Source organism: Chelonoidis abingdonii, chromosome 11, assembly GCF_003597395.2.
Source record: "Chelonoidis abingdonii isolate Lonesome George chromosome 11, CheloAbing_2.0, whole genome shotgun sequence".
Classification (NCBI taxonomy): Eukaryota; Metazoa; Chordata; order Testudines; family Testudinidae; genus Chelonoidis; species Chelonoidis abingdonii.
This window is the reverse complement of record NC_133779.1, coordinates 18,000,716-18,011,998: the sequence shown is the minus strand read 5'-3', so window position 1 is coordinate 18,011,998 and position 11,283 is coordinate 18,000,716. Positions and strand designations below refer to the sequence as shown.

General features: G+C 62.6%; 2 protein-coding genes across 2 annotated transcripts in view; both read left to right on the top strand.

The window, feature by feature from the left end:
• On the top strand, positions 1-7,231 carry CFP (complement factor properdin). Its single transcript, XM_075070778.1, has 10 exons — positions 1-93; positions 182-326; positions 974-1,137; positions 2,159-2,329; positions 4,271-4,468; positions 4,639-4,812; positions 5,206-5,400; positions 5,561-5,672; positions 5,931-6,091; positions 7,001-7,231. Exons 1-10 carry the CDS (start codon positions 30-32, stop codon positions 7,003-7,005), a joined length of 1,389 nt encoding a protein of 462 aa, XP_074926879.1. The 5' UTR covers positions 1-29; the 3' UTR covers positions 7,006-7,231.
• A 2,612-nt stretch (positions 7,232-9,843) lies between these two features.
• The window catches only part of SYN1 (synapsin I), a 31,806-nt gene continuing 30,366 nt past the window's right edge, over positions 9,844-11,283 (top strand). Inside the window, 1 exon segment of the mRNA XM_075071280.1 lies at positions 9,844-10,304. Within this exon segment, the coding sequence (XP_074927381.1) occupies positions 9,976-10,304 (329 nt within the window). The 5' untranslated portion in view covers positions 9,844-9,975.

Here is an 11,283-nt window from a genome sequence, read left to right as displayed (position 1 = left end):
CCGTCCGTCGGTCCGTCCGTCCCAGCCCCATGGAGGGGGCCCTGACCTCCAGCCTCTTGCTGGCCCTGTGCTGGGCTCTGGCCCCACCTGCAGGTACCGGGCTCGGGGGGGTGTTTGTGTGGGGTCCCCCTCGTCTGTCTGACCCTCCGGCTGCTCTCACCCCCTTCTCCCCGCCCCGCAGATGGCCAGGAGGGGCTTTGCTACGAGCAATTCGGGGCCGGCAGGTGCAAGGAGCTGCTGGGTGAGGACGTGCCCCAGGCTGACTGCTGCCTGAACCCCAGCTACGGGTACCGGCCCCGCGCCGGGGCGCCCTGCCAGTCCTGCCGGTGAGTGCCCCCCCTGAACCCCCCCCAGTGCTGCCTGAACCCCAGCTACGGGTACCGGCCCCATGCCGGGGCGCCCTGCCAGTCCTGCCGGTGAGTGCCCCCCCAAACCCCCCACTGCTGCCTGAATCCCAGCTACAGGTACCAGCCCCGCACCGGGGTGCCCTGCCAGTCCTGCTGGTGAGTGCTCCCCCCGAACCCCCCCAGTGCTGCCTGAACCCCAGCTATGGGTACCAGCCCCGCGCTGGGGTGCCCTGCCAGTCCTGCCGGTGAGTGCCCCCCCGAACCCCCCACTGCTGCCTGAACCCCAGCTACGGGGGCGCCCTGCCAGTCCTGCTGGTGAGTGCCCCCCCAACCCCCCCCACTGCTGCCTGAATCCCAGCTATGGGGGCGCCCTGCCTGTCCTGCCGGTGAGTGCCCCCCCTGAACCCCCCCCGCTGCCTGAACCCCAGCTACGGGTACCGGCCCCGCGCCGGGGTGCCCTGCCAGTCCTGCCGGTGAGTGCCCCCCCAAACCCCCCACTGCTGCCTGAACCCCAGCCACGGGTACCAGCCCTGCGCCAGGACCCTTGCCAGCCCTACCCTCACCACTAACCCCAGCCTGTCCACCCCTCGCCCCAGCCCCCCCTGAGCCCTCTGCCCTCCCCGCAGCCAGGCCGAGTGGAGCGACTGGACGCCCTGGGGCCCCTGCTCCGTGTCCTGCGGGGAGGGGGTGCAGAGACGCAGCCAGACCTGCCTGGGGCAGGGCCAGTGCTCGGACGGGCAACATAAGAGGTGGGAGATCCAAGCCTGCAGCCTGAAGGATTGCTGCCCCGGTGAGTCCCCCCAGCCCCCTCCGCCAGCGTCCCACAGCGCCCCCGGGCCAGAGCCCCCTGTGCCCCACAGTGCCCCCACGGCCAGGGCCCCCTTGTGCCCCACAGTGCCCCCCACGGCCAGAGCTCCTTGTACCCCACAGCGCCCCCATGGCCAGGGCCCTCTGTGCCCTACAGAGCCCCGCAGGGCCAATTCCCCCTGTGCCCCACAGCACCCCTCACAGCCAGAGCCCCCTGTGCCGCGCAGCGCCACTGCTGGAGACCTCCACCCCACACAGACAGCACCCCACATCAGCCAGCCCTGCACCCCACAGAGCCCCCACAGCCAGTGCTCCCTGTGCCCCACAGCGCCCCCCACAGTGCCCCCCACAGCCAGTGCTCTCTGTGCCCCACAGTGCCCCCTGCTGGAGACCTCCACCCTACACAGACAGCACCCCACGTCAGCCAGCCCTGCACCCCCCCGAGCCCCGCAGAGCCAGAGCCCCCTGTGCCGCACAGCGCCCCTGCTGGAGACCTCCACCCCATTCAGACAGCATCCCATGTCACCCAGCCCTGCACCCCACAGCGCCCCCTGCTGGGAGAGGCTGGGGCTGGAGTAGCTGGGAGTTCCCCAGGCTTCTCCCTCTCGCTGGCAGATTCATCACTTTCACTTCCCTCTTATGGGGGCTGGTTCCTCCCAGCCCCCTGCCCCTGGACCTCCCCCCACAAGAGCTGGGAATGGAAACTTCCTGTTCCCAGCTGCACGAGCTGCAGAGAGGCCCATGGCAGTGATGGGGGGCTGGGAGGAGGGATCACAGGGGAGGGGGAGCAGTTGGTCACCCCCTATTGGAGCTGGGCTCTGAGGGATGGGTTGGCGGGGCAGGCAGGGTCTCTGGGGAGGGCTGTGTAGAGGGAGGGGATCTCATGGGAAGGGGAGGTGGGTGGGTGGTCTCAGGTGGGGAGGGGGTCTCTGGAATGGGGAGGGGGGAGCCTCAGATCCCCACCCCCAATCTACCACTGAGCCTCTCCCCCCAACACCCTGCAGTGATGGGGGGCTGGTCGGCCTGGGGCCCCTGGAGCTCCTGCTCTGTGACTTGCGCCGAGGGGGTGAGGAAGCGCATCCGTAGCTGCACCGAACCGGCGCCCATCTGCGGGGGCTCCTGCCCCGGCCCCAGCACGGACACCCTGCCCTGCGACACCAACAAGATCTGCCCCAGTGAGTGACGGGTGTGTGTGTGTGTGGGGGGGGGCGTGTGGTTCTTTTTTGACACCGTCCCACCCGACAGCCTCACAAGCCGGCTAGGGGATGAGTTGCTCTGAAATCAGCCAGGCCACGTCCGAGAAGGAGAAGTGCAGAATACAATGCGAGAAAAAAATCAAACGCGTAGCTACAAAGTGAGGACTAGGCGATGGCACGGCTGAAAAGGACCTGGGGGTTCGAGCAGATCCCGAATGGAAAAGGACCCAAAGGGCTGCAGCTGTGGGAAAGGCTAATCTCATTCTGGATGTGTTAATGGGGGTCGTATGTGAGACGCTGGAAGTCATGGTCCCACCCAGGTCAGCACTGCTGGGGCCCCGGCGGGACGACTGTGCCCAGCTCTGGGCGCCTCACCCCTTAGGAAAGTGGTGAACACATTAGAGAGAGTCCAGAGCAGAGCAACCGAAAGGATTGAAGGGTTAGAAAACCCGACCTAGAAATGAGGCACGTTTGGTCTGGAGAGAAGGAGACTGAGTGGGGACCTGAGAACGGCCTTTAGCTACATCATGGGCTGTTCTAAGGAGGACACTGGTCAATTGTTCTCCGTGTCCGCTGAGGGCTGAATCTGCAGCCACGGGGATGGGGGTTAGATATTGGGAAAAACTTTCTAAATCTCAGGGTTGCTCAGTTCCAGAATTGGCTCCCAATGGGGGCTGTGGGACCCTGTTGTTGGAAGGTTTTAAGGAGAAGTTGGACAAACCCGTCGGGGATTGTTTAGGGTGACTTGGTTCTGCCTCTGTGCAGGGGGCTGGATTTGATGACCTCCCAAGGTCCCTTCCAGCCCGACATGTCTATGATCTAATTCGAGTCCATAAATGTTTTTATACTGCATTCATCATGGAGTATCTGGTTGGGTGGGTAGGGGGATGGGTGGGGGACAGGATGGATAGAGGATGGATGGCCGGGTAGGTGGCTGGTTGGATGAGGGGGTGGGGGCACGGATGGGTGGTTGGGTGGAAGGATTAGTGGATAGGTGGATGGGGTTGGGTGGGTGCACACATGGGTGAGTGGATATGGGGAGGATGGATTGTTGGGTGCTTGGACAGAAGGATTCAGGGGTGGGGGGGATGGCTGGTTGGGTGGATGGCTGGATGGATAGGAATGGGTGGGTGGGAGAATGGGGGTAGGGATGGATGGGTAATTAGGTGGAGGGATAGGTTACGGTAACGGTGGATAGACAGCTGGATGGGGGGGAATTGTAGGGGCAGGGATGTATGAATAGATGGATGGATGGGTCTAAGGATGAGTGGACACCTGGATGAGCGGACAGGGATGGTTGGGTGGATGATGATGGGAACTGACCTTATCCGCCCAGTTCCCAAGACTCAGCTCGACGCCAGGCTCCTCATGGCGATTCCTCTCCTGGCATCCGGGGCCCGACACTGAGCTACTGAGGCTCACAGGTGCAGGGGATGGGTCCAGGGTGAACCACGCACCCAAAGTACAAACACGTTCACCAGTTGGTAAACGCGTCCTCACACAGACGCCGCCCGCGCTCTCTGTTCTACGTCCGCTCACGCACTCTGGGATCGGCTCCTGAGGAGCCAATCCCTGGTCACGCGTTCGCCACCCGCCTGCTGTTCCCTTATCTACTAACTACACATTGACAAGGCTGTTGGGAATTCAGGCTTCGTGGCCTTGGTCAGAATAGACCCATAGCTGGGTGGGGAGTGGCTGAGTGGATGGCCGGGTAGGGGTGGTCCGGTGGATGGATGCGGGTGGTGGATGGATGGTAAATTGGATGTGGGGGGGATGAGGGGGATAGGTGGGCAGGGATGGATGAATGGTTGGTCGAGGGGGGAGCAGAGATGGATGGGGGTGGAGGGTGCTTGGGTGGGGGGATGGGTGGGAAGAGATGGCCCCTCCCAACACTGACACCTGATCTCTCCCTCTCTGTAGCTCATGGTAACTGGGGCAGTTGGGGGCAATGGGGACCTTGTTCTGCCACATGCTCTCCGGAGGGAGCGGGGCAGAAGCCCCAGCAGCGTCGCTGGCGTGTTTGCAACAATCCCCCGCCTTCCTCGATCCCTCCCGGACTCCCCTGCTCTGGATCCGCCAGTGAGGACCAGTCTTGCCTCGGGCTGCCCTTCTGTCCAGGTGAGAAAGACCGTCCTGCCCCCATCTCCCCGAGCCAGCCAGTCCCCTGCCCTAGGGCCAGATGGGAGCTGGCGCCCCCCGGGGGGGGTGTTTCCCATTCTCCCAACCCTCGGGCTAGGTTTCCCATGCTGACCTGTTTTTCTTTCTCTCTGACTCTGCGCCCTGCCCAGTGGACGGTGCCTGGAGCAACTGGGAGACATCCAGCCCCTGCTCGGTGACCTGTGGCCTGGGCCGGATAACGCAGAAGCGTCTTTGTAACAACCCAGCGCCACAGCACGGAGGGAAGGCCTGTCTTGGCCTCAATACCCGGTCACATTTCTGCAACACCAAAATACCCTGCCCAGGTAAGGGGGAGGGGCAGACAAAGAGGACCAGAGGGGGGAGAGGACACCCTCTGTCCCTGGAGGGGAGGGCAGGTGGGGGGGAAGGGGTGGAGGAATGGAGGTATAGAGGAGAAGAAGAATGGATGGATCAGGAAGAGGATGAAGGGGTAGAAAATGGTGGGATGCACATAGAGATGGAGGGAGGAATGGAAAAGATGGAGGGATGAAAGTGCAGTAAAATGATGGATGTGTGAATGGAGGGGTGTGTTTGGGATGGATGAAAGTAGAAATGGATGAATGGGTGAATGAATGAATGGGTCAATGGGTGGGTGGATGGATGGATGGATGGGTGGGAGGGTGGACTCACAGTCATACTCTGCTGTCTCTGGGGACCTCCCCGTCTCTCCCGCGCAGTGGACGGGCAGTGGTCGGAGTGGGGGGAGTGGTCCACTTGCTCCCGGCCGGGTTACACTGGGAGCATCAGCTGCCAGGAGATCGTGGGGCAGCAGAGGCGGACGCGGGAGTGCAAGGGGCGCAGCCCTGATGGGAAGCGCTGTGAGGGCAGTTATATCCATATCCGCAGCTGCTACAACATGTATCGGTGCAAACGTGAGTGTCTGAGGTGGGACAGGTGGGATACTGGGCTGGAGGGGTCCGGGGGTCTGATCTGGGTGGGGTACCAGGCTGCAGGGGCCCCTGGTTCTGATTTGGGGGGAGGAGAGGAGGGATACCAGGTCAGATGGGCTCTTGACCTGACTGTTGTCCCCAGTGGAGGGCCAGTGGTCAGACTGGAGTTCCTGGGGTCTCTGCATCCCGCCCTGTGGGAAGAATCCCATGAAGTCTCGGAAGCGCGTTTGCCAACCCACGTACCCCAAATTTTCGTGAGTGTGACCAGCTGGGGGTGGGGGTGGGGGGACATACCAGGGCCTGTTGGTCTGATCCTGGAGTGGGGATACCAGGGCTGGGAGGCGCCATGGGTCTGATCCAGAGAATTACAAGGTAAGGGGGAAGTCCATGGGTCTGATCTGGTGGGAGGAGAAGGATACCAAGCTGTGGGGGCCCATGGGTCTGATCCAGAGGCCTGTGGGAGGGGGTGTCAGGGGGCTCAGCTCGGTGCTGATCTCTCCCCTCCCCCCCAGGATGGTGACCCAGGGAGTGGCGGCCACCGGGCAGGTGAACGTCAGCTTCTGGGGCAAACCCTGGCCCCAGTGCGAGCCCATCAACGGGAAGACCCTGGAGGTGGAGGAGAAGGAGCTGTGTCTCAATGTGCCACCCTGCCCGGAGGAGGAGGAGGAATATGGTGAGCTGGGGGGGATATTGAGTGGGTCAGAGTGTGTGTGTGGGGGCGCTGGGAGCCAGGATTCCTGGGTTCTCTCCTGGCTCTGGGAGGGGAGTGGGGGCTGGTGGTTAGAGCAGGGGTGGCTGGGAGCCAGGACTCCTGGGTTCTCTCCTGGCTCTGGGAGGGGAGAGGGGACTAGTGGTTAGAGCAGGGGTGACTGGGAGCCAGGACTCCTGAGTTCTCTCCCTGGCTCTGGGAGGGGAGTGGGGTCTAGTGGTTAGAGCAGGGGTGACTGGGAGCCAGGACTCCTGAGTTCTCTCCCTGGCTCTGGGAGGGGAGTGGGGTAAGCACTGGGTCTCTCTGGAAGGATCCCTGTGGGGCTGGGGGTCCTGCTGAGGTTTTGCAGTCATGAACCTGTTCTCTGCCCCCCCGGTCAGCCCCTGTTATCGTCAGCCCGCCTGGCCAGCCCAGACCTCAGGCCCACCACAGGCTTCAAGTTTGTGGAGGTTCCTGATGATGTTTGAGGTGTGTGAGAAATACTAGGGAATGGGGCCTGGGGCCTGTCCCCTCTAGGGGGCGCCGGCTCCCATCAGCCCCAGAGCAGGGACTGACTGGTTCAGGGGGTGGGGAATGGGGCCTGGGGCCTGTCCCCTCTAGGGGGTGCCAGCTCCCATCAGCCCCAGGGCAGGGACTGGCTGGCCCAGGGAGGCAGGGAATGGGGCCTGGGGCCTGTCCCCTCTGGGGGGCACTGGATCCCATCAGCTCCAGGGCAGGGACTGGCTGGCTCAGGGGGGCAGGGAATGGGGCCTGGGGCCTGTCCCCTCTAGGGGGCGCTGGCTCTGATCTGGGCTGGGGGCTGGCTGGCTGGTGGGAAGGGGCCTGGGGGGAGGGTGTCTCTGGTTTAACCCTTTCACTGCCTGTTCTTCACAGGTTGATCTGGCAGGAGCCAGGCAAAGGTGCTTCCCCGGAAGCTCCATCCCCCCACCCCCCTTCTGCGGACGGGGGGTCAGGATCCCCACGACAGAAGCTCTTCCCTCCTTCCAGGGGCTCCCTATGGAAATGTCAGAGCAGCTCCCCGCAGTTATGACCCCGACCACCAGAAATCCCCTTTGCTACGGGGCCTGGGAATCCATCACAATAAAGAGAGAGAATGGGCCCTGCCGGGCTGTGTGTGTGTGTGTGTGTGAGAATGGGGGCTAGTGGTTAGAGCGGGTGGGGCTTGGAGCCAGGATTCCTGAGTTCTCTCCCCAGCTCTGGGAGTGGGGGCTAGCGGTTAGAGTGGGGGGGGGGAGGCTGGGAGCCAGGACTCCTGGGTTCTATGCCTTGCTGGTGGAGGGGCATCTACATGGGGGAGGCACTGGAGAGCTGTAGTTAGAAGCCCAGGCCTCTCCCACCTGGCTGCGCCCCCCACATGAACACTCCCCTTCCTTTGACCTCCAGCCCCCTCCGCACATCCTGCCCCCCTTCTCACCAGCCTCTCCTCTGGTCACCTCCCTCCGTAGCACACGGTGTCGCAGCTCTGGTGAAACCCACCCAGCCCTTGACTGGGCAAAGTTGGCAATGGATTCAAAGAGCCCATCCCAGGACTGGCCACACCAGGGAGGCCAAGAAAGCTACATCTGGCCACCTCGTGCCTGGCCTTCCTAGCCGGGCCCTGTCCTGGCTGATCAGGGATTCCCTCTCCACTGGCCGGTCTGGCTGGTGCCTGGCCAGTGCTGGGAGCTGCTTTTCACAGGCACCGGCCGCACATCCACCATCTTCTGCCCCGTCTCCTCTTCCACGGTGCCAGCCCACCTGGCTCCTGCTACCACCAGGGCGGCTGGTGAATTTAAATCCTCCTCATGCATCTCCCGTCCAACCATGTCAAGGTCGTCTTGGCTCTTTCATGTCGTGGAAAGGAGCGATGGCGTAGGCATTTCTGAGGGGGGTGGTTTTTAAGGTGTGCCTCAGTTTCCCTTCTACTTGGTCCAAAACCCTGCTCAGCTAACCTTTCCGGGGTCCAAGGCTCGGAGTCTGCGTGCAGCAGGGGGAAGGGCTCCATCTCAGTGGTGGGGTCTGCCCTAAAGGAAGAGTGGGATGCCTGGGGGGGCTGCCCCACTGACAGGGGGCACCCAAGGCTTGTTTAGAAGCTGGGGTGCAGCACCCAGCTGGTGGATGGGTCCTTGTCTAGCCCCCTGCTGGGCTGGGTCCAACGGTATCAAACTGTTCTTGGCCAGGCGAGCGCTGAGACACGCCCCCTACCCTGGGCGGCTGGGGGGCTGCATGCTCCTGAACGTGGCTGCCCCATGCCCGTCCCACTGTCCCCTTACCCAGCAGCCACTGGGGCAGAGCCCACGCCCGGCCCCTCTTGTGACTCAGTGCCCAGGCAGTGCCCAGCGTCGCATGGCTGGGCCAAGGGGACGCAGCCCCATCACGGGGTTCCTGGGGGTCACATGAGTATCCCCCAGCCCTTCCCCCTCTGTCCCTTCCCTCCCCACCTCCCCCTTCTCCCGCACCTAATTGTCCCTCCCCACTTACCCCCTCTCTCCCCATCTCCTCCCCCTCCAGCCTATCCCCATCTCCCCTCACCCTCCATCCCCCTCCCTTCCCCTTCCCACTTCCCTTCTCTCATCCTGCGCCTACCCCTACCCCCATCTACCCCTTCCTCTCCCTTCCCTCCCCGCTTACCCCCTTTCTCCCCATCTCCCTCCCCATCCCTCCCCACCCTTTCCCGTCCTTCATTCCAATCTCCTCCCCTTCCAGCCCCCCACCTCCCGCTCCACTCTCCCTCCCTCCCCAACTCCCTCGCTTTCGCTCCTGCGCCAACCCCTCCCCACCCTCCCTCTACCCCTGCCCTCCCCCTTCCTATGCCTTCCAATCGCTTCCTCCCACGTCCGCTCCTATCTCCATTCTCCAGCCCTTCCCGCCCCCTCCCCTCTCTCCCCCATCTTTCGCCCCCTCCCCATCCTCACTCCATCCCCTCCCGCCCCCCAGCTCAGCACCGCGGACAGCTCCTCCCCGCATCCCCCCTACCCTCCTGACAGGGGACCGGACCGCACCACCGTGCGCCGCAGAGGGGGGGAGCACGTCACCACTTCCTCCCCCCGCCGCCCGCAGATGGTACGACCCGCCCCGGGCTCGGCAAAGGGACCGGAAGCAACCATCGCGGCGGGAGGGGGTGGGGAGGTGGGACCGGCCGAGACCAATTCCCGGAGACGTGCGGGGGGAGGTCCGGGTATCTAGGCTGGTCCAGCTGCCGCTGCGCTCATATGACTCCGGGATTCGGGAGCCGCCGGGTCTGCCCCAGAGATAGTCCGGGATGCAGGCCCCATAGATCCCCTCTAGGAGCCCCTATAGAAGGGCGCAGTCTGGGGGAGAGAGAGACACCGCCTATAGCCCCCTCCCTTGTAGCTCCCCCTTACCCTATAGATCCCCTTCCCCTATAGATCCCCCCCTGCCCCACAGGCATCCCTTGCCCTATAGACACCCCGTTCCCCTCCAGAGATCCCCTATAGACACCCCTTCTATAGACACTTCCTTTCCCCATAGTGATCCCCCTTAGACACCACAGCCCGAGCGAGAGAGCCCTTATAGAAGAAGGCCCCTATAGGGAGAAATCTCCCATTTGGAAAGACCTTCACGCATAGACGAGACTCGCCCTGATAGATGCCCCTGTAGAGAGCATTCCCCTATAGGATGCTTCTATAGGGGAGCTTTCCCTACAGGAAGGGATCCCCTGGCTAGAGAGAAAGACCCCCTCCCCCTATAGAAAAGAGAGAGCCCCTTCTGGGAAGACCCTGTCCATAAGAGCCATCCCCTATAGACAGACACCTCTCCTGCCCCGGAGAGAGCAGCCTCCTCTATAGGGTTGATAAGACACCCCCCATCTGCCCAGTATAGGCACAGCCCCCTACAGCGCCCCCAGGATGAATTACCTGCGGAGACGCCTCTCAGACAGTAACTTCATGGCCAACCTGCCCAACGGCTACATGACGGATCTGCATCGGCCTCAGCCCCCTCCGGCGCCCCCCGGCGCCCCTTCGCCCGTCCCTTCCCCAGGCAGCGTCTCCCCGGCCGCCCCCAGCCCTGGGGCCGGTGGTGGGGGAGGTGGGTTCTTTTCGTCCCTGTCCAACGCCGTGAAGCAGACGACAGCAGCCGCAGCGGCCACCTTCAGCGAGCAGGTGGGGGGCGGCAGCGCAGGAGGCGCGGGGCGCAGCCGGACACTGCTGGTCATCGACGAGCCCTGCACCGACTGGTGAGGAGCTGGGGGGGGGGGGTGAGGACAAACAGCTGTCTGTCCATCCATCCATCCATCCATCCACCCAGCTATCCATCCATCCATCCGTTCGTCCGTCCATCTATCTGTTCGTCCATCCATCCACCCAGCTATCCATCCGTCCGTTCGTCCATATATCTGTTCGTCCATCCATCCATCTGTCCATCCATCCACTCAGCTATCCGTCCATCAATCCATCCATCAGTCTGTCCATCCATCCACCCAGCTATCCATCCATCAGTCTGTCCATCCATCCACCCAGCTATCCATCCATCAGTCTGTCCATCCATTCACCCAGCTATCCATCCATCCAGACAGCCATCCATCTGTTCGTCCATCCATCCATCCATCTGTCCATGCATCCACCCAGCTATCCATCCATCCAGACAGCCATCCATCTGTTCGTCCATCCATCCATCCGTCCATCCATCCATCTGTCCATGCATCCACCCAGCTATCCGTTCATCCATCCATCCATCCATCCATTCGTCCATCTATCCGTCCATCCATCATCCATCTGTTCATCCATCCATCCACTCAGCTATCCGTCTATCAATCCATCCATCCATCTGTCCATCCATCCACCCAGCTGTCCATCCATCCATCAGTTTGCCCATCCATCCACCCAGCTATCCATCCATCAGTCTGTCCATCCATTCACCCAGCTGTCCATCCATCTAGATAGCCATCCATCTGTTTGTCCATCCAGCCATCCGTCTACCCATCCATCTGTCCATGCATCCACCCAGCTATCTGTTCATCCATCCATCCAGCCGTCTGTTCGTCCATCCACCCATCTCCATCCAACTGTCCATTTATCCGTCGGTCCATCCATCCATCTGTCCCGCATCCATCTATCTCTCTGTCTGTTTCTTCATCCGTCGCCTCCCCTCCCCCTCCGTCCCCTCAGCCCACCCCTTGCCTGACAATCCATCCTGCTTTCCATCTGTCCGTCCAG

Excerpts from the sequence above, each read along its gene's own strand:
- CFP (XM_075070778.1), top strand. The coding sequence starts at position 30 with ATGGAGGGGGCCCTGACCTCCAGCCTCTTGCTGGCCCTGTGCTGGGCT. Across the intron at positions 2,330-4,270 it reads CACCAACAAGATCTGCCCCA|CTCATGGTAACTGGGGCAGT; the intron begins GTGAGTGACGGG and ends CCCTCTCTGTAG. Across the intron at positions 5,673-5,930 it reads CCCACGTACCCCAAATTTTC|GATGGTGACCCAGGGAGTGG; the intron begins GTGAGTGTGACC and ends CCTCCCCCCCAG.